This window comes from Ambystoma mexicanum, chromosome 9 (genome assembly GCF_040938575.1).
Source record: "Ambystoma mexicanum isolate Mex_15411 chromosome 9, UKY_AmexF1_1, whole genome shotgun sequence".
NCBI lineage: Eukaryota > Metazoa > Chordata > Amphibia > Caudata > Ambystomatidae > Ambystoma > Ambystoma mexicanum.
This window is the reverse complement of record NC_090931.1, coordinates 647,706,986-647,728,714: the sequence shown is the minus strand read 5'-3', so window position 1 is coordinate 647,728,714 and position 21,729 is coordinate 647,706,986. Positions and strand designations below refer to the sequence as shown.

The 21,729-nt window shown below is 49.5% G+C and overlaps 1 protein-coding gene across 1 annotated transcript in view; it reads right to left on the bottom strand.

Moving 5' to 3' along the window:
* Positions 1-13,374: 13,374 nt before the first annotated feature.
* RTN4RL1 (reticulon 4 receptor like 1) overlaps positions 13,375-21,729 on the bottom strand; it is a 352,520-nt gene continuing 344,165 nt past the window's right edge. Inside the window, exon 2 of the mRNA XM_069615362.1 lies at positions 13,375-17,026. Within this exon, the coding sequence (XP_069471463.1) occupies positions 15,666-17,026 (1,361 nt within the window). The 3' untranslated portion in view covers positions 13,375-15,665. The remainder of the gene's footprint in view (positions 17,027-21,729) is intronic.

Here is a 21,729-nt window from a genome sequence, read left to right as displayed (position 1 = left end):
CTCTGGGCCATCCAGCTGACTGACCAGCTTACACGGGAGTCTTGCTCTGTAACCGCCGCCAGGTTGTGTAGTATTTTGAGTCCTTGTCACTCTCACACGCTTCGTACACTTGGCGTTCCCAGGTCTGAAGTGAGTAGTGTACATTTGGCTCAGATACACACGGCCGCTCCGTTGCCCTGCTGTGGTAACAAACTGTGCGGGTTTCTTCGATTGGGACGTCTTTTTACTCAACACGACGACGAGGCGTTCCCTGCTCTTCTGAACCTGCCAGCTACTGAAACGGACGCGGAGAAGCCTGGGTCTGCTTGCATCGGGGACCAGTGAGTAGCATAGCTAGGATCTGGTCGCCCTCCTGCAGGAGCCCATTGCTTTTCCCCGCTGTGTCAAACAGCACCCTTTTTCGTACTCGCGCTCTGCTTCTGCCCACTGTGGAGGCTGCGCTTGAGTCGCAGAACTTGTTCTTCTTCTTTTGTGCACTAAACTGAACTGCCTGATTTCCCTCGAAGAGCTTCTCCTTTTGCCCGTTGGCACCAGCGCGTGCAGGTACTTTTGAGCACAAGGCTCCACTCTTCGCAGGGCTCGGACTTCCATCTAGTTAGGTGCCTCTGAAGGCGAACTGGGTCTAAGCATTATTTCGCACTGCCTGTCTTCCTTCCCTTTTAGGTGGACTACCCATTTCGTGCATCTAACGCTTGAGACTGTCGTATTTGTGTATATATTGTGTTGATATGGTATGTGTTGGTTTACTATAGTTATATTGTGATTTTCTCGCTACGGTCATTGTTTTAAAGGCCTTGAAATAAATGTGTATATATTTTTAATATAACAACTGTTTGGAGTAGTTTGTAAGTGATCTTGCTTTGTGTGCTCATTGCGGGCTTTCAGTCACCCTCACCCCTCTTGAGACCTAGTCTTGACCGCCGCGATCGCTACCTTGATTGGTCTGGCTCGTCCAGAGGTTACCCTGTTCCAAGTAATTAGGTTGGCCTTCTGAACTTCTGCGCCACCAGGACAGAGTTCAGAAATCCGTCTTAACAAATTGGTGTACAGCGGTGGGATACGACTGAAGGTATCCAGTGTTGCGCATGAACTAAGGCATTTCAGGTTATTCCAACCAGGATACGTAGTGAATTGTTGTAGTATAACTTTAAAAAGGCCATAGTCCTATCTCACAGTATGGAAACAAATACCTTGTTAACTTTAAATGCTTCCAAATCAGAAACATTGAAAAAGATGTGTGCGGAGAGAGGTGTTTCCTCTCAAGGCACGAAATTGGAAATGATCCAAAGAATCGTGGCGTGGCAAGAAGCGCAGCTTGACGCTATAACTTCTGAGGACAGTGCGGAAGGTGGTGGGGCTGCTCTCACTGGTAGAACCGACGGTCCTGCCGCTGCACTGATCCATCGCGACCACGAGGACAGGGAGGACGAGATGTCTAATGTTTCCTCTGCCAGTGCTGATGGGGAGGCTATGCTTGAATTCAAGAAGCAAGACCTGCGGTTTAGGCAGCAGGAGCTTGAATTCAACATAGCCAAACTAAAAATCGAACAGGCAGAAAAACAAAAAGACAGGGATCACCAGTTGGAACTGGCCAAGCTTCAGGTTGCAAATGGGTCCAAGGGTCCTGGACATGGGTCTGGGGCCTCCTCTCATCCACGGTTTCCGAAAGATCTGCTCAGTGTGTATGAAGAAAGGAATGACATTATGGACTGGCTGAATGCGTTTGAGTATGCATGCGAAGTTCAACAAGTTGACAATGCTGATAAGATTGCCTGGTTACTCAGCAGACTGCCCCATTCTGGCTGTAGTGCCATTATGGAAATGTCGAAGGCTGAGCGAGCTGATTTCGCAATGTTAAAGAAAACTCTCATTTTAAAGTTTGGGAAGACTCCGGCCCAATATTTGAAACGTTTCAGAGAGTATAAGAAAAAGGAAGGTGGTACTTGGGTATCTTATGTCACTGAATCCTTGAAAAACTTAACTGGCTGGGTCGAAGGTTATAAGGTTTCTACCTTCGAAGGCATGATAAATCTTGTCATGCTGGAACACATTTTTGCATCTTCTTCCCCGGAGCTTAAGCAGCATTTGGCCGATTCGAAGGAGATAGATCCTAAGAAGCTGGCCATTGCAGCCGACTTATGGGTGTCACATCGAGTGTCCCATAAGGACAAAACTCATCCTGGTAAGCAGGAGGAAGGGGAAAAGTCCAAAGATTTGGAGGGTGGAGAATCTGATAAATCTTCTTCTCATAAGGGCCACAAAAAGAAAAATAAGGGTAAGACACAAGAGAACTCACAGGGTAGTGGGGGTCAGCCTCCGAAACAGAACTCTGGTTACAATAAGCCTCCCTATGTAAACAGACCCAATGGATCTTGTTTTGCTCGTGGAGCAACTGACCACGTGAAGGGGGATCCCCGGTGTAAGGTTAGACCTTTGGAGGTCCACTCCGCTAATCTGGCCTTCTCCTCCTACGAGGAAGAAGAGATTACAGGAGCATCCTTCTCCTCAGACTCATTTCCCAGCGGGATAGAGGCTGAGGTAGTTTTAGTGTCCCTGGGTTCCTGGGAGCCTAAAGTCGCAGAGGCTTATGCTAGGATTCCGGATAATACCAAGCACTACTTTAAAGACAGTGTGCTGATCAATGGAGTAGATACTCCAGCTCTTAGGGATAGTGGGTGCAGTCGCACTGTAGTGGATTCTACCTTGGTAGACTCAGAGGAAGTTGCCAGAGCTACTCTGATGCCCACTAAGTTGGCTGACGGCCCACTCCGTATGTTCCCAGTAATACCTGTAAATCTTACTTTAAATGGTACAGCAGTCAGGATTCCAGTGAGCATTCAGAGAAACGTCCCGGGAAAGGTCTTGTTAGGTAATGATCTCAGAGCTTTAGGGCTCGTAGGAGACACTGCCGAAAGACCCTACTCACGGTCTCAAGCACGGGCAGCATTGGCCAAGACCAATACGCCGCCCCAGCCGAAGGGGAAACCCAAGGCGAAAGGAGTCGACAAGTCAAGACGGGGGAAAGAGAATATTCCCCCGAGCTCGCCTACCACTGCGGTGGAGGAAGTTGGTCAATCGTCCGGGCCTGACGAGGAGATGGCGATGCCTGAAGTATTTGACCCCAACGATCATCCTGAACTAAAAGACTTGTTAGTTGAAGGAGGTCCTGATAGGGACGAATTCAGTAAAGGCCAACGTGAGTGCCCATCTCTGGAAGGCCTAAGGAGACAGGCCTGCTCCCAGCTTGAGGGTGAACCTCCTGGGACGCATAGGATTTATTGGGAAGGTGGACTCCTGTATAGTGAGCCCACAGAGTCTACAGAAGGAGACCATAGGAGGTTGGTGGTTCCCCTTGCTGTTAGGCCCTTCCTCCTGCAGTTGGCGCATGAAGTTCCCCTTGCTGGTCACCTTGGTATGAAGAGGACCAAGCAAAGGTTATCCATGCACTTCTACTGGCCCAAGATGGGGGTGCAAGTAGAAAGTCACTGCAGGAGTTGTGCCTCCTGCCAGTTGTCTGGTAAGGTTGGCGCGACAATCCAAGCTCCGTTGGTACCGCTCCCAGTTGTGGGGGTACCATTTGAAAGGGTAGGGATCGACATCGTTGGTCCCCTTGACCCGCAAACATCCTCGGGCAATAGGTTTATCCTGGTGCTGGTCGACCATGCAACCAGATATCCTGAGGCCATCCCATTGAAAACTGTAACTGCCAAGTCAGTTGCAAAAGCTTTACTTGGCATATTTACTAGGGTTGGCTTCCCTAAAGAAGTTGTGTTGGATCGTGGCAGCAACTTTATGTCGAAGTATATGCAGGCTATGTGGAAAGAATGTGGGGTCACCTACAAGTTCTCTTCTGCATACCACCCCCAGACCAATGGTCTGGTGGAACGTTTCAACAGAACGTTAAAGAGCATGATTGGGGCTCTGGAGGAACCTCAGAGAAGAAAATGGGATCTTCTTTTACCATGCTTACTGTTTGCCTACCGAGAGGTACCACAGGAGGGTGTTGGCTTCAGCCCCTTCGAACTTCTGTTCGGTCATCCCATACGGGGACCCTTAGCCATCGTCAAAGAGGGATGGGAGATGCCCACTCCCCCTGTTACTACCAACGTAGTTGATTATGTGCTAGGGCTCAGAAAACGGATGGTACTTCTGATGGGCTTGGCTAGTGATAAATTGAAGGCAGGACAAGCGCTGGTGAAACATTGGTACGACCAGAAAGCTTCCCTCATCAACTTTACACCTGGTCAGCAAGTCCTGATCATGAATCCCATAAGGCCTCGAGCTTTACAGGACAAATGGTCAGGCCCTTACACAGTGGTGGAGCCCCTGGGTGAGGTTAACTATTTAGTGGACCTTGGAAGGCCTGGACAGGCTCCAAAAGTGTTTCACGTGAATAGGCTGAAGGCTTTCGTCCCAAGAGTCGAAATCGCAGCACTGCTACTGGCTTCAGACGTTGAGGAAGAGGAGTCTGAACCTCTCCCCGACCTGTTCCAAAGCGGTCCTTCAGATAGCTCCTTTGAGGGTGTCCGAGTGGCCCCTCACCTGACTTCTGATCAGCAGGCTGAGGTGAAAAGTTTGCTTAGGCAGTTTTCCCCCCTGTTTTCACAGTCGCCTGGTTTGACACCTTGGTGCAAACATAACATTGACACAGGAGACAGTGTACCTACCAAAAGTAGGGGATACAGGATGTCAGACAAAGTACGGTCTTATATTAAGACCGAGGTCAACAAGATGTTAGACCTTGGGGTGATTGAACCCTCTAGTAGTCCTTGGTCCAGCCCTGTGGTTTTGGTTCCAAAGGCAGGCACTTCTGAATTGAGGTTCTGCGTGGATTACAGGGCTCTGAATGCTGTCACCAAGACAGATGCACACCCCTTGCCTCGAACAGATGAGCTGGTGGATACTTTGGGTGCCTCCAAGTACCTCAGCACGTTTGACCTCACTGCTGGCTATTGGCAAATAGCGTTAGCAGAGCATGCCAAGGAGAAGACAGCATTTTCTACTCCAGACGGCCTTTACCAATTCCGGGTAATGCCGTTCGGGTTGAAGAATGCACCTGCCACTTTCCAGAGGCTTGTGAATCATGTGTTGAATGGGTTGGACGAATTCTGTCTTGCATATCTGGACCATATAGCAGTTTTCAGTGCCACCTGGGAAGACTATGTGAAACACCTCGGGATTGTGCTCCAGGCTCTTCAGAAAGCACACCTGACCATAAAGGCTAGTAAATGCCAGATTGGACAAGGCTCAGTGGTTTACCTTGGACATGAAGTAGGTGGAGGGAGGATACAGCATCTTCCCAGTAAAGTACAAGCAGTACAAGACTGGCCTACCCCCACTACGCAAACCCAAGTGAGAGCCTTCTTAGGACTCACGGGGTATTACCGCAATTTTGTGGCAGACTATGGCACCATAGCTGCCCCTCTGTCTGCCCTCACAACTCCGAAGAAACCCAAGAAGGTAACTTGGACCGAAGAGTGTGAGAAGGCCTTCAATGCCTTAAAAGACTCCTTGTGCCAGGCCCCTGTCCTCAGGGCCCCTGATTATCAAAGACCTTTTATAGTGCAGACGGACACCTCTGACACTGGGATAGGAGCTGTACTATCACAAGTAGATGAGAAGGGTAAGGAACACCCTATTGGTTTTATTAGCCGCCAGCTTAAGGACAGAGAGCTCAGATGGTCCACGGTAGAGAAAGAATGTTTATCTGTTGTGTGGGCCCTAAGGAAGCTGAGGCCCTACCTCTATGGGACCCACTTCACTGTGCAAACTGACCATAAGCCCTTAAAGTGGCTAATGAACATGAAGGGGGAGAATCCAAAGTTGCTTAGGTGGTCCATAAGTCTACAAGGCTTCGACTTCACTATTGAGCATAGGCCAGGTGTCCAACATAGCAATGCTGATGGGTTGTCCAGAATGTTTAACCGACCTGAACAAGAGACTCATCCAGGGGTGGATTAGTTCCCCCTGTCCATAGTCTGGGAGGGGCGAGTGTTAGGAAAGATTTCGTAATTGTAGATAATTTTCCTTCCATGTGGCAACCCCTAAACTTTTTGCTGTTGTTTTTCACCTTGTTCTTGACTTTGCCAGAGAACTGCAGCCTTCTGCCGCACTCCTCTGGGCTTTCGCTCCTTTCTTACGGGGAAACTGACATGCCCTTAAGACAGTCAGTACCGGGGAACGCTGTTTCCCGTAGTTTCTTTTATCATGTTGCGGCTTTCGTGCAACATGACACAAGAGGGCACTGTAAGCTAAGTTACAGCTCTCTTGGGTCTCTAGCCTTCTACGGGCCCTAGATACTCGTTTAGGATTGTATCTGATCGGTGCAAGTGATTCAGGGACGGGCATGGTGGCAGCGATCGTTTTCTTGTGTTTTGAGCTCCTTTTGGCGTTCTAAGCGCGTTTTCCGTGCTTAACCCAAAATGGTGGCCTGGCTCCCCAAAATGGCCAGACCACGAGGCTCCTTTGTCCTGTCCGCTGACCGTCTTGCTCCCTTCACCTTCCCCGGGTCGAGCCGACCCGGGGCCTTCCTTATTTGGGCATGTACTTTCCCGCGAAACACGGATGCTTTCGCGGGCTTCTACATGTCTTGTGTGTGCCTCCAGGATGTGGGCTGGGATGTCTGGTCCCAATACACATCCTGGGTGCCAGAGAGTCTAGGGTGGTGTGAATGCCTGGGACCACCGTGGTCCGTGATTGGTCCACGAAAGGTGTGAGTGTTGATGAGCGGATCTCCCATTGGGTCCCCTCCGTTTTGGCGCGAAGGGAACCGTGGATAAGAGGGGGCTGGAAACACCACTACCATGTCGATCTCCTGAGTTCTCACGAACGAAGGAATACAGGAGCCAAGTATCCTGCAAACACGAGGCTGGCCCGAGGAATCGCTGGTGACCCGCTGAAGGACTTCTCCTCTGCACTGCTGTCACCTTGTGAAACCCTTTTCACCTTTGATCGAACCAGAAGGCCTGTACTGGTACTTCGACCCTTGGAATAGCGGGAACAGCTATTCTCGGCATCTTCACCATCTCCTGCCAGTAAGCCTTTGGAAGTGTCTCTGGGCCATCCAGCTGACTGACCAGCTTACACGGGAGTCTTGCTCTGTAACTACCGCCAGGTTGTGTAGTATTTCGAGTCCTTGTCACTCTCACACGCTTCGTACACTTGGCGTTCCCAGGTCTGAAGTGAGTAGTGTACATTTGGCTCAGATACACACGGCCGCTCCGTTGCCCTGCTGTGGTAACAAACTGTGCGGGTTTCTTCGATTGGGACGTCTTTATACTCAACACGACGACGAGGCGTTCCCTGCTCTTCTGAACCTGCCAGCTACTGAAACGGACGCGGAGAAGCCTGGGTCTGCTTGCATCGGGGACCGGTGAGTAGCATAGCTAGGATCTGGTCGCCCTCCTGCAGGAGCCCATTGCTTTTCCCCGCTGTGTCAAACAGCACCCTTTTTCGTACTCGCGCTCTGCTTCTGCCCACTGTGGAGGCTGCGCTTGAGTCGCGGAACTTGTTCTTCTTCTTTTGTGCACTAAACTGAACTGCCTGATTTCCCTCGAAGAGCTTCTCCTTTTGCCCATTGGCACCAGCGCATGCAGGTACTTTTGAGCACAAGGCTCCACTCTTCGCAGGGCTCGGACTTCCATCTAGTTAGGTGCCTCTGAAGGCGAACTGGGTCTAAGCATTATTTCGCACTGCCTGTCTTCCTTCCCTTTTAGGTGGACTACCCATTTCGTGCATCTAACGCTTGAGACTGTCGTATTTGTATATATATTGTGTTGATATGGTATGTGTTGGTTTACTATAGTTATATTGTGATTTTCTCGCTACGGTCATTGTTTTAAAGGCCTTGAAATAAATGTGTATATATTTTTAATATAACAACTGTTTGGAGTAGTTTGTAAGTGATCTTGCTTTGTGTGCTCATTGCGGGCTTTCAGTCACCCTCACCCCTCTTGAGACCTAGTCTTGACCGCCGCGATCGCTACCTTGATTGGTCTGGCTCGTCCAGAGGTTACCCTGTTCCAAGTAATTAGGTTTGCCTTCTGAACTTCTGCGCCACCAGGACAGAGTTCAGAAATCCGTCTTAACAATAGCTATATCCTAGTGCAGGGGGATACAGCAGCCCTCTCACAGTGCAGGGGTATAATAGCTATATCCAAGTGCAGGGGGATACAGCAGCCCCCTCACAGTGCAGGGGTATAATAGCTCTATCCTAGTGCACGGGGATACACAACTCTTCCGCAGTGCAGGGGGTATAATAGCTCTATCATAGTGCACAGGGATACACAACTCTTCCGCAGTGCAGGGGGTATAACAGCTCTATCATAGTGCACGGGGATACACAATCCCCTCGCAGTGCAGGAGGTATAATAGCTATATCCTAGTGCAGGGGGATACAGCAGCCCTCTCACAGTGCAGGGGTATAATAGCTATATCCATGTGCAGGGGGATACAGCAGCCCTCTCACAGTGCAGGGGTATAATAGCTATATCCAAGTGCCGGGGGATACAGCAGCCCCCTCACAGTGCAGGGGTATAATAGCTCTGTGCTAGTGCACGGGGATACACAACTCTTCCGCAGTGCAGGGGATATAATAGCTCTATCATAGTGCACGGGGATACACAACTCTTCCGCAGTGCAGGGGGTATAATAGCTCTATCATAGTGCACGGGGATACAGTAGACCTCCCACAGAGTAGGAGGTATAACAGCTCTATCCTAGTACGTGGGGATACACAATCCCCTCGCAGTGCAGGAGGTATAAGAGCTATATCCTAGTGCAGGGGGATACAGCAGCCCTCTCACAGTGCAGGGGTATAATAGCTATATCCAAGTGCCGGGGGATACAGCAGCCCCCTCACAGTGCAGGGGTATAATAGCTCTATCCTAGTGCAGGGGCATACAACAGCCCTCTCACATTGCAGGGGTATAATAGCTATATCCTAGTGCAGGGGGATACAGCAGCTCTCTCACGGTGCAGGGGGTATAATAGCTATATCCTAGTGCAGGGGGATACAGCAGCTCTCTCACGGTGCAGGGGGTATAATAGCTCTGTGCTAGTGCAGGGGGATACAGTAGACCTCCCACATAGTAGGAGGTATAACAGCTCTATCCTAGTGCAAGGGGATCCAGCAACCCTCTCACAGAGCAGGGTTGTCACGCACCAGTCACCAGAGCCATCTGAGACAACTCGACCAGCGTTCCAGATCTGCCAACCAGCACAGAGACGATTCTTGGCTCAGAGCCGCCAGGTAGGCCAGCTTGCAGAAGTCTGTCCATCCTCGCTTGCCGAACGCAGTGCTACCTGATACCCGCAGCTGTCTCCCACCTTGAACTCTGCTTCAGGATCTGCAAAGCATCCTGGAACCGACTCGACGCTGTCGAGCATCAAGAACTTCTTAAGCACCAGGTACATTGTGGTTCTGACCCCCCTGGTCCTTGTCTGAAGGCCCCTAGAAACAGTTACGACCCTTTGCCGCCTTAGTGCTGAAACCAAATAACCTTGAACAGTAAGACTGATTACTGTAACAACTACCCTCCTGTCAGTATCCAGAGTGCATCCCTTTCCTTCGTGAAACTGTCTGTCCTCTGTGTTCCGTTATAGGGTGGGTTGTGTTTTGTAGTGTGCTAGAACATACTTGTATACACTCTTCACTGGACAGTCCCTTTTATCATTGGGTAATTGTATTTTTGATGTGTTGCAACTAATCAACGATCCACGAACTTGCAGAGGTAGGCCTGCCGTTCCGTCCACGTTACCAAAATTGGACAAGGAGGTTTATAATTGACTTGTGTTTCCAATCTGTCCGGATCCCTTCTGGTGTACTAGAGGTCTGGGATGATTGATGGTTTAGAAACCGATATGTGTCCCTGGACCACTGGTGCCCCGGAAGTTGATTCGTCACATTCATAACTTTCAAAAAAATTGTTTGAGTAAGAGCCGTGGCATATTGGGCCAATGATATTGGGAAAACACCCAGCCAGCCAATGAACTGCTTTCCAGCTGGCCCACCTTGGCTCACACTGCCCTTCTGGCATTCACACATGTGCTAGTCCGAGCCGTGCCGACATGTGCATCTGCTGTCTGTGCAGTAGCCCTGCCGTAGCGCTCTTGCAACAGAAGATATTCCCATGTGTACTGGCTTCTCCTCGTGCAGGCCGGGGGGGAGGGAGGCGGCTATATTTCTGCTAATCCATAGGGGACAACAGCCCTCTGCTAGCGCATGAGTGCCACTCTGCGCTTCGTTACTGTGTGTCCTAATTAGACGGTGCGTTGAAGTTTCTGGAACTGAAACACTGTTGAATTTTAAGTATTTTTCTATAACGGCTGACAATGCAGTGATATTTACCACTATATGGGCCTCCACATCCCATGTTGAATACTTGTTGAAAGTTGAGTCATGAGTCCTGAGCCAACAAGTTGCAGGCAGCAAGCTTGGGTGCTCAGAACTCCCTCTACATCCCAGGCTTTTTTTTTTGTTTAACGAATTCGTTCTGAAAATGTGCTGTGAAATGCACCGTTTTGACCCATTCCTGGAGGCCAGTACTCCCCCTCCGTTCGTTCAGTTGCCAGTCGGAACATTTCCGTCCCCCCCACACCCCCCTGCGCATGCTGCCACCCTCCCCTAATGCAGGCCCGAGCGAGGTGTAATGAGGTTGGGTATCCAGACTGCGTGCAGGAGTTGCTCCCCGTTTGCCTGCACAGGATCAGAGCGCACCCTGTGACGCTCCGAGCGCTCTGCTGACAGGCCTGTCTGCCGGAGCGCGCAGTGCAGTTCGTCTTTACCTCACAGAGCGGGGACTAAAAATATCCGCGGCTTCTTCTGGCGCGGCCTGCTTCTCGCAGTAAAGAGCGTGTCTCCAGGACGATGGGCCACGCAGGAGGCATCCATATTGCATAGCTTTCCTTCGATGCACCGGTCCCAGCAGACTTTGCTCCTCCCGCACTAATGGAAGGCCCGGGAGTGCGAGGGAGCTGCCAAGCTCTGCAAGAGGCTGCAGGCCGCGTCTGCCGGGGGGGGGGCCTGGGGAGGGGGGCTTATTTCAGGGGGTACTCAGAGGCGGGCGAGGGAGAGCTAGGCGGCAAGGGCCTAAAATAAGCACTGGCGCATGCGCACGGCCAGCTCCCGTGAGCACAGGCAGCAGGCCTGGAAGTCTGTATTGAATTGAATTAATTGTTTATTTGTATAGCGCCTACACACAATGTGTTTCAAAGCGCTTCAAGGAGGGAGGGAACATCGGAAAATACAAATTACATTCCTACAGGTCCCTGAAACAAATCAGAATGCGAGAATAACTATCATATCATAACAGATAGTTCAAGTGCATGGAACAATAAGGGGGAGGAGGGGAAGAAAAAAAAAGACTATTTTTATTTTATTTATTTGCATTTTTAAAGCACTCACACAGCCCAGGGGCATCAAGGCACTGTTACAGGAATATGTCTTAGTTGCATATTCATAACGCGCTTAATACCCAGAGGTTTCTAAGCGCAGACACAGGGATCGAACCTGTATTGCTTCGTGTCATCTCGTTTCCAAGGTGAGCACATTGCTGCTTGAGCTATCCTCCCGGGACCCAATACTAGCAGTAACATTACTATGCCTGACGACAATTGTTGCAGTGCAAGAGTGAACAGAGGAGAGGAGGTGAGTGGGAGGGGAGAGAAGAGGAGAGGAACAAAACAAGTGACTATCTTAAGGGTCAAAGACTGATCAAGGTAGTGCTGAGAAGGAGGAGAAGACAAGGAGGAAAAAGGGGGTGGGGACAGACAAGCTATTATCAAAGGTCAAGGGACAATGATCAGAGTAACTGCTAAGATAATTGAAAGGAGAAAGGGGAAGGGGAGGGCAATAAGGCTGACAGATGGACTCAGACGGGGCGCATGGAAGGATACGGGTGCGGCTTGCGGTGTACCATGGTGGACAGGGATAGACAGGGCCTTAGTCATGGGCCTTAGTAGAAGTGGCTCGCTCCCGCCTCCCAGTTGCTCAGATTGGCCTATCAAGGCCAAGGCAACCAATGGGAGGGGGAGTGTGTCCAGGCAGGAGGAACAGCTTTAGGGGCTGAAAAAGCAGTGCAGCCATTTTGGGATGGCAAGCGAGCAGTGCAGCCAAGTCAGAACAAAGGAGAGAAATCATTAAAAAAAAACACTGTAGGAGAGCACGTGTTCATGGAGATCCAAGGAGGACCTCAATGGTAACTAGTGTGATCAGACGTCCTGGTTTTGCCCCGCAAAGGAGGGTGACAACTAGTAACACAGGGCTCAAGTCGAGGGTACACGCGGGTGGACGCAGTCCACCCACATTTTTCAGAGTGTGGACTAAGTCCCCCCTAGCTAAAATTAAAAACATTGCATTTTTTCTTTGAATTTATGAATTAAAGGACCACAGTCAGCTTTGCAGGCCGGACACTTCACCACTGCACTATATAACCTGATAAAAAATATCAAGCAACTTAAGGTGACATGTCCCATTCTGGGACTGCAAGTTCCAGGGAAAACATTTGTATTGGTTCTTGGAGTTTAAAACATGCATACCTTTTAACGTTTTCAAAATCACTATCAGAAGAAAATATCCTCTCTTGGTTTTGTGTGGATGTTGATTTTCTGAAAGGAAAATGCCATTCGTCCTGTGCAATTTGGGTGGCTATGTAAAGGCAATTTAATTAAATGTACATATTTCACCTTGATATGCTAATTTCTGGCAAAGTCACATCCCATTGCGTTTGTTGATGAGTACCCCCACTTTTATTTTTGGGACTTGACCCCTGGAACACTTCTAAACTAACATCATAACACTATCAGAATGTTGCCGCTGCTTGATGGGCTCGAACCCCCAACCATTTCTAGTGTTAACCACACAGGTTTACCGATTGTACCACAGAGACCGACTTAGAAACACATGAACAGCAAGGCCTGTGCAATCGTTTATAGCACAAGTCCTTTTTGATTAACACATATATCATATATTATTTATGTAGAGGGGGAGTGCTGGAAATAGTGTGAGGTGGGGGCGTGTTGAGGGTGTTGGGTGAGGGGCTGCCATGGGGAGGGTTGTTTCCTTTTTGTATTGTTGTCTATCTCGAGTTTTCCTCTTAAAAATCGGGTCTCCCTGGTTACATCACAACACAGGCTTTGATGTGAAACCCATACCGACCATTGCTCCCTGTTTTGAAGTAAAACGCTGATTTTTCAGCCCTAAAAATGTTTTTTTTTCCAATTTTTAAAACTTTTTTTAACCTGAAATGTACGTTATTCCAATGGAGGTCAATTGCAAAAAGCACCCCCGCCCCCTCCTTCTGTTGCAGGAGCATCATTTTAAGCATTTACAAATGTTCCAATGTTCTAATGAAACACTCATGCCATTAAAGAAACTCAGTTTATTAAAAACAAATCCTTTATTAACGTCTTAAGTTAAAGGTGTCTTCTGTATACACAATATTTTGCCTGAAATTGACTCATCATAACCTGTATTCAAAGGCCTGGAGGTCATGAACTCCACTCCCCATCCTTGACGCTACTAGGAAGGGCAAAGTTATCATATATGGAATATCCCATCCCAGGGAGGGGAGCTCCTGCAGCAAGATCCCGCTAAGAATATAAACTGGAGCATCATTACAGCGCCGGCCCCCCCCACCGCTCATAAGAGTACCACCTGACCCCCTTCTGTAGCCACTGGGGCAAGCCATGAGCATTGGCCCTACCATTTAACTCCTCCGGGACCTTAGATTTATTTGTGTGCACAGCTCTTTGTTACTACTTGTGAGGGTCCCGCCTTCCCCCGACACACCACTTCCTGTTTGCCATTCCTGACTCCACCCATACAGTACTTCCTGTTTCCCCCTTCCAACAAACTCTGGCTAACCTGAAAAACGACCCCTTCAGGCCAAGAAGCGGATGGTATCCTGCTATGGGTGTTGCGTTGGGTGCCACAAAGGATTGTGTCCCATCCCAGCGAGGTCAATAGTCCTGCTACACATTCCTCACAGTTTGGAACTGGCCGATCGCCCGCCTCCTGACAGAGACCGTCCCAAGTCCCATACCCGCAGGTGCCTCCTTGCAGAAATGTGCCGGTTCCGTTGCCATGCATTGGTGTCGTGAAGAACAGACTCTTAGAAAAAGAAGCCTGCTATGCCTTTGCCAACTCTGTCAAAACAACTCAAAGATAGGGCTACAACAAAAAAGTGTGATAGAAGATATACACTCCCCGTGATCATCTGCGGCCCAGAGGGGACCACAAGCTCTCCGCCGATGATCATGAGGAAGGTATTGAGGAGAACCCCATCTAGAACCTAGCGATGTACTTGCTATTCTCTGAACACCGCACTGCCGTCACACGGCCTTAATTAGGCCGTAGCTTTACACTGTGTCCTATATGGGGCAGGGAGGAGATCTGTTGCTGTCCCCAGGTTATCAGCTAGGTTTTTGCTAGGTTTTTGCTCCATTACCTTCACCCGAACATCCCACCTCATGCCTCATGGCACGTCATCCTCGGTTCGTCCTCTAAGGCCTCTCCACTCATGCTCCTCTGTGTGTGTTAGATTTAGCTCTGCGGGCCTCATCGCTAGTGATTGACCCCGGGCTTTGGAATCCCTGCTGAGGACGATCATGGCGGGACAGGTTTTCTCACCTGGCTCTTGTAGTCAGTGATGGGTTCTGCCAGGCTCTTCCCAGAGATGGCCTATTCTTGGGGGGAAAAACCCCGTTGTGAAAGGTCCTTTAGTTCCCAAGGGAGGAGGCACACATCATTTGTTAAGATGGCATAGCTAAGAATGGTTAAGAATGGGATGCAAGGAGTTCCGCCCAGAGATGGGCCAAACCTGTCCTCTCAAGCAAAATTAACTCATGAAACCATTACTGTGCACGACTATGGCCTTGAATACCCCCCACGCCCTGGGTTTAACACTCCTAGCTGTATGGAACCAACCTTTCCTTTGGTCCTTGAATACTCCTTGTCTCCTGTAGTACAACCCTGCTCTCCCTCTCTCTCTCTCTCTCTCTCTCTCTCTCTCTCTCTCTCTCTATATATATATATGTATAAATATATGTGTATAATATGGCGAGGTATGCCAGAGGTGTTCAGGGATTGGACACAGTCCTCCGATCAGTTTTTGGGGCCAGAAAGGTCAATAGAAAGCGGGGGTGGCAGGTGGAATTCTCTCCCCCATTGTCCAGTTTGCAGGTATCAGACCTGCACTCCTCCTTCGGATCCATGGCGCGGCTCTAGGCTTCATTGCAGCAATCCCTCCCCCTAGAAAGTAGAGCTCACCCTTGGTTATCAGGGAGTCTGTCGCGCGGCACCAGCACCCACACCCAGGTTACATTTCTCTTATCAATTAAGCGTTGGCTCATATGAGTTCTATCTTAATATGACGTTTTACAAAGATTTAAGCAGAACAGCCAACTTTTCTGAAGGTGCTCGGGACGCGCCGGGTCGCGTGGCGTGACTGACTTAGAGCTGACGACGGTCACATGTCACTTGGGGTGGAAGTACTCATGTTCTGGAGGCGAGTGACAGACGAACCAATCCGCACTCGATTCTCTTGGATCACCTGATATCAAATCCTCCAATTACAAAAAAGGCAGGAGAAGAACGGAGACGCTGCCGGATTCCTCAGAACCAGGGACAGTCTGGAGCGCACTCTGCCCCCCTCTGCCAACCTGCCTCAGCGTATGATGCCCGTCAGTAGCAGGAGCAGCACCAGCAGCGATGCCCTTACCTCAGTGCCACCATTGCCGGCGGCCTGCTGCACTCCACTTGGGGGCCGGATTGGGGTCCTTCGAGTGCATTTGGCCTTTCTTTTGGTGGGTGCCGTGGGCATCAGGTCAAAATTGAACTTGTGCTGGTAGTCGGGCACATAATCCTGCAGTTCGTGGGCACTTTTGCCAGAGCCCAAGGACACCGGCTTGGAGATACGATTGCGGTTCTTCAGGTGTGTACAGTTCTTGGCGGTCTTCTTGTGGCCTGGGTGCGGAGCTGCAGGCTCAATGTTGTGCAGACTGTGTTCAAAGTCCATGCCATGCCCCTTCTCCTTTGAAGTGTGCTGGGAGTGGTGGTCTTTGTGGGGTACTCTGTCCATGCTGCTGAAGAAGTGTGTGTTGATCTGGTGCTGGGACTCTGTCCCGGTGCAGACCATGAAGTCCTCGGCTTTGAAGGCCTTGAGGTCTTTTCCCTGCATTTCCTCCGGGGTCTCGCAAATGACGCTAGAGCTGGACCCTCGGAACCTGCGCAGCCACTCCCAGAGTGACCGTGCCTTGCAGTCACAGTCCCATGGGTTGCCATTGAGCCTGAGGAACTCCAAGGCTGATAGGTGGGCCAAGCACTCTCCCTGAAGCTCAGAGAGGCTGTTGTTAAACAGAAACAAGGTGGTCAGCCGCTTGAGGTCGTGGAAAGCCCTCCGGTGAACCCACTGCAGCTGGTTCTGATGGATCAGCAGCCTGTCCAGGTTGACCAGCCCCCGAAAGGTGTTCTGGTGCAGGTTCCACAGCTTGTTGCCATGGAGGAAAAGGTGGCTGAGGTTCATCAGGTCAACAAAGATGTCATCTTGGAGGAACTCTATGTGGTTGTCCTGCAGGTAAAGATACTGGAGGTTGTGGAGGCCGCTGAATATGCCACTGGGTAGAGAGCTCAGACCACACTTGTAGAGGTACAAGGCATGGAGCCTGGACAGGCCCTGGAAAGTCTCAGCCGCCAGGGCACGGAGGAAGCGGTTGTCCCCAAGATCCAGCTCCTCCAGGCCATAGAAACCATCGAAGGTGGCGGGGTCAATGAAGGTGATGTTGTTCGAGTAGATCCACAGGGTGACCAGGTAGGGGCTGAAGTGCCCTCTCAGGAGCATGGTTATCTGGTTGTTCTGCAGGAAGACCCTCTCGCTGCTCTCGGGGATGCCCTCGGGGATGGCTGCGAAGTTGTGGGCCTGGCAGCTGACGGTCATCGGCGACGGGTAGCAGATGCAGTTGACCGGGCAGGAGGTAGCCAGGTGGATCTCGAGTCCGAGCAAGACCAGGAAGAGCTCCAGGTAGTCCCCTGCGCGGGAGAGAAAGAGGAGAAGAAAAGGCTGAGTTATTCTTGGAACAGTTTCAAGTACCAAAGGCAAGACTGATCAACACAACTGAATCAGAAAGAATTCCCAGAACAGGCAGCAGAAACCCAAGGCTGTCACTTACAGTCCCGCTGGACTCCTTTGTTATATAGCAGCAGTTATGCAATGCATCTCACCAGCACCACTACAGGTCTGCAGGCTTTAGCAGTGCATAAACAAATTATAATGGACTGGCAAACAGACCATGATCCCATCCTCTGCTCTTCAAACACCTGCGTCCCGTGGAGAGCCCAGAAGGACCGGTCACGCACAAAGGATCAGACTTTAATCCAACTGGGCAAAGATAAAGAGCTTCAAATCCCTCCTCCGACCTTCCACTACACTGGAGGTCTCAAGACCTGTAGCGCAACCCCAAGAAAGCGCCAACCACCCAATGCCACATGATTTGCCCAGGTGTCCAGACCACTGGAGGGGCCCAGGAGCAGTTGGCCTAATTGCTGGATCAGGAGAGGCTTTCCTACACCCATATCCCTCCCCTGGATGTACTCAAGGTTGAACTATTTATTTATTTATTTTTATTTATAAAGCGCACTGGCAGCCCAGGGGCATCGAGGCGCTGTTACAAAAGAGTGACTTAGTTACAGGTTACGACATTGCTTACAAGTTACAGGAGGCGTAGCAACTATTCAGGGAGATTGAGATGGGGGCGACAGTAGAACCTCTCCCCTTGCCTTCCCCCGCTGGAGCACAGCACAATGGAAACACCTAAGGAGAGCACCTGTCCTCTCAGCCCTCAGAAGGGGCACACAAGGTGGAACCCCGAGCATGAAATGGAGTGACATGTTGGGAAAGACCACCAAGTACCTCCTTTAAGTATAAAGAAAATATGCTGCAATAGGCGAATACATTGAAACACTCCAGGACTAGAGAGATCTACACCCTGCCCCCCCTCTTCAGGGGATAATCCAGAGAGGAGAATCTGCCCCCTGCCCTCAGGGGAGTACCCAGGGGAAGAAACTGCACTTGCCCTAAGAGAAGCACCCAGAGAGGGGAAACTTCCCCCTGCCCTCAGAGGAGTACCCAGGGAAAGAAAATGTACTTGCCCCCAGAGAAGTACCCAGAGAGTGTAAACTCCCCCATCCCGCCCTCAGAGGAGTATCTAGAGGAAGAAACTTCAATTGCCCTCAGAGAAGTACCCAGAGAGGAGAAACTTCCCCCTACCCTCAGAGTAGTACACAGAGGAAGGAACTTCAATTGCCCTCAGAGAAGTACCCAGAGAGGAGAAACTTCCCCCTACCCTCAAAATAGTACACAGAGGAAGGAACTTCAATTGCCCTCAGACACGTACCCAGAAAGGAAAAACTGTCCGCTGCCCTCAGGGAAGTACCCAGTGGAAGATACCACACTTGCCCTCAGAGAAATAGGCAAAGGATAAACTGCACACCGCCCTCAGAGGAGTACCCAGGGGAAGAAACTGCACACCGCCCTCAGAGGAGTACCCAGGGGAAGAAACTGCACTTGCCCTCGGAGGAGTACCCAGGGGAAGAAACTGCACTTGCCCTCGGAGGAGTATCCCGACATAAGATGCTGCACCCTGCCCTGAGAGGAGTATGCAGGGGGCAGGGGGGGCTGCGGACAGACCATTAGCGAAGTACCCAGAGAGGAGAAGCTGCCCCCTGCCCTCAGAGGAGTGCCCATAGTAGGAAACTGCACTTGCCACCAGAAAAGCACACACACACAGAATATACCCCCCCTCCCACACCCCCCCTCAGAGGAGTACGCACGGGAAGAAACCACACTTGCCATCGGAGTAGAGCCCAGAGTGGGGAAACTTGCCCATGCCCCCGGAGGAGTACCCAGATAAAGAAACTGCAATTGCCCTCAGAAAAATACACAGAAATGAGAAACTGGCCCCATTGCATTGCACATATGCATTGTGACTATTACTCAGCTATATGGTACTCATTGATGCTATGAGAGGATTCCTGTGATTGACAGATAACCAACCACAATCATTGCCTCCTCACAGGTCAAATAACTCCAGTCACACACAAAAAAAAAACCTTTTAAACCGTCGCCTTATTTCCATGATGTGTGCTTATTTGGCACATGCAAAGAGTCTGCTTTTTGTGAAGTGATTCAGTAAACACTGTCCACTGTTCAAAAAATGCCCGAGTCATGGTATTGCTCCATATATCATTATAATAACAGTGACCATTTATATATATTGCACATCACAAAGGTATTTATCTGTTGGCTTACTTATGGCAACATCTTGTTTTGTAATTTCCCATGATCCCCTGCAGTATCAAAGCATGATGTCAAGCCTTGTGGCAGTTGCTCTGATGTCACTTCCGGTGGTTGCAATACGTATGCCAATTACGCGATTCCTCGTGTTTTTGGCTGCTGAGCGTTCTAGAAATGGGCCTCAATCTACATATTTGTTAATCTGGCCCGCATGGGAGGAACACTCCAAAATGCCCCCACACCCTCCCAGCTCCCCCTGCCATGTTCTTTCTGTATTCTACCCCTTTTCTGCACAGCGCTCTGCAGTTCGGTTGCTATATTTGCGCTCTACAAATCCCGTACATACACATGTGAATGTTTTCTCATTTACTGCACAGCAATAATCTCATACATACACATGTGGATGTTTTCCCTTTTACTGCACAGCAGTAATCCCATACATACACAGCTGAAGGTTCTCTCTTTTACTGCACAGCAGTAATCCCAAACATACACAGCTGAAGGTTCTCTCTTTTACTGCACAGCAGTAATCCCATACATACACATCTGAAGGTTCTCTCTTTTACTGCACAGCAGCAATCCCATAAATACACATCTGAAGGTTCTCTCTTTTACTGCACAGCAGTAATCCCAAAAATACACAGCTGAAGGTTCTCTCTTTTACTGCACAGCAGTAATCCCATACATACACAGAAGGTTCTCTCTTTTACTGCACAGCAGCAATCCCATAAATACACATCTGAAGGTTCTCTCTTTTACTGCACAGCAGCAATCCCATAAATACACATCTGAAGGTTCTCTCTTTTACTGCACAGCAGTAATCCCAAACATACACAGCTGAAGGTTCTCTCTTTTACTGCACAGCAGTAATCCCATACATACACAGAAGGTTCTCTCTTTTACTGCACAGCAGTAATCCCATACATACACATCTGAAGGTCCTCTCTTTTACTGCACAGCAGTAATCCCAAACATACACAGCTGAAGGTTCTCTCTTTTACTGCACAGCAGTAATCCCATACATACACAGAAGGTTCTCTCTTTTACTGCACAGCAGCAATCCCATAAATACACATCTGAAGGTTCTCTCTTTTACTGCGCAGCAGTAATCCCATACATACACAGGTGAATGTTCTCTCTTTTACATCACAGCAGTAATCTGCACGCAAAATAACTGTTGTTTGTGAACGTTCAAACGTTGGTAATACAGGCAAAGTACTATCCACTTTTTTCATACAACTACTTTGCACTCTTGTTTTGTTAAAAATATTCTCAAAATCATGTTATGCATGTTTGTGCAATGTTAGAACGTCATTTTGTATTAATGTGCTCTTTATACGCGACTACATGTCCCAGCATGCAATATGATGTGAGCCTGAAAGCCAAGGTTGATTAGTTCACATCAGACAAGGGACAAACTCAGGACCTGCCCAATGAATTACACTACTTTCAAGACATAAGAACACACCCAGAAGAGCTTGTGTGATTAAGTTAGATGCTTGCATTAATGTTTTGGCACAGGCATGCAGCTTGATGTTAAAAATATTTCGAATAAAATGTCCAGTTCCACAGAAATATGTAACAGGTTTTTTGTGCACAAAACAAGCCCACACGCACTTTCACTAGCTTTTAAGAACAGTTCAGAACACAGCTGAGCTGTGGCCAATATGTCAGCTTGGCCTGGGTCAATGAGGCCAGGCCTTGCCCTAATGCAACATCCTTTCCACCACACATGCCGGGAACCATTTAAAAATACAGCTGTGCCACTCTGAAGCAAATTATGCAAAGTAACAAGAATAGATTGACGACCGGAAGTCTAACATTGTTAATCTGTGGGTACATCCTGTTAGAAAATAAAAACAAGGCCACATTGTATCACTGCACTACAAAACATTAATTATAGCTAAAAATGACATTTCTCTCTCAGTCTAGCTCGCTTTCGAAGAGTGTGTGCGGGTGTGCAAACACGCAGACGGTGTGTGCCGATGGAGTCGTGTGCATATGTGCATGGAGGCATGTGCACGGATATGCGTGTGTGCAGGTGGATTTGGATGTGTGCTTGTGAACACTGAGCTGGGTGCATGCACAGAGTTGCTGTTGTGCAGAGGTGCTCACCTGCATGTGAGTGTGCATGCAGAAGTGTACACCCGTAGCTCTGTGCCGCACATTGGAGTGTGTGCACGTGTCTACTTGTTAGAGTGTGTGTGCGTATGCATGCTTTTATCGTGAGCATGAACCTAGATGTGCATGCATGTGGAGAAGTGAGTGACACCGACATTTCAGGCTTGTGCCCTACTTGATACCCACATGCCTATGCACTGGAAACCTCCACCCACTGCATGCAACTCAAGCATGGAATACAGCACTTTGCTCCCACCTCCTACACCCTCACTTTCTCCTTGACATTATACACTGGCCAACACCCCGATCGTTTCCGATG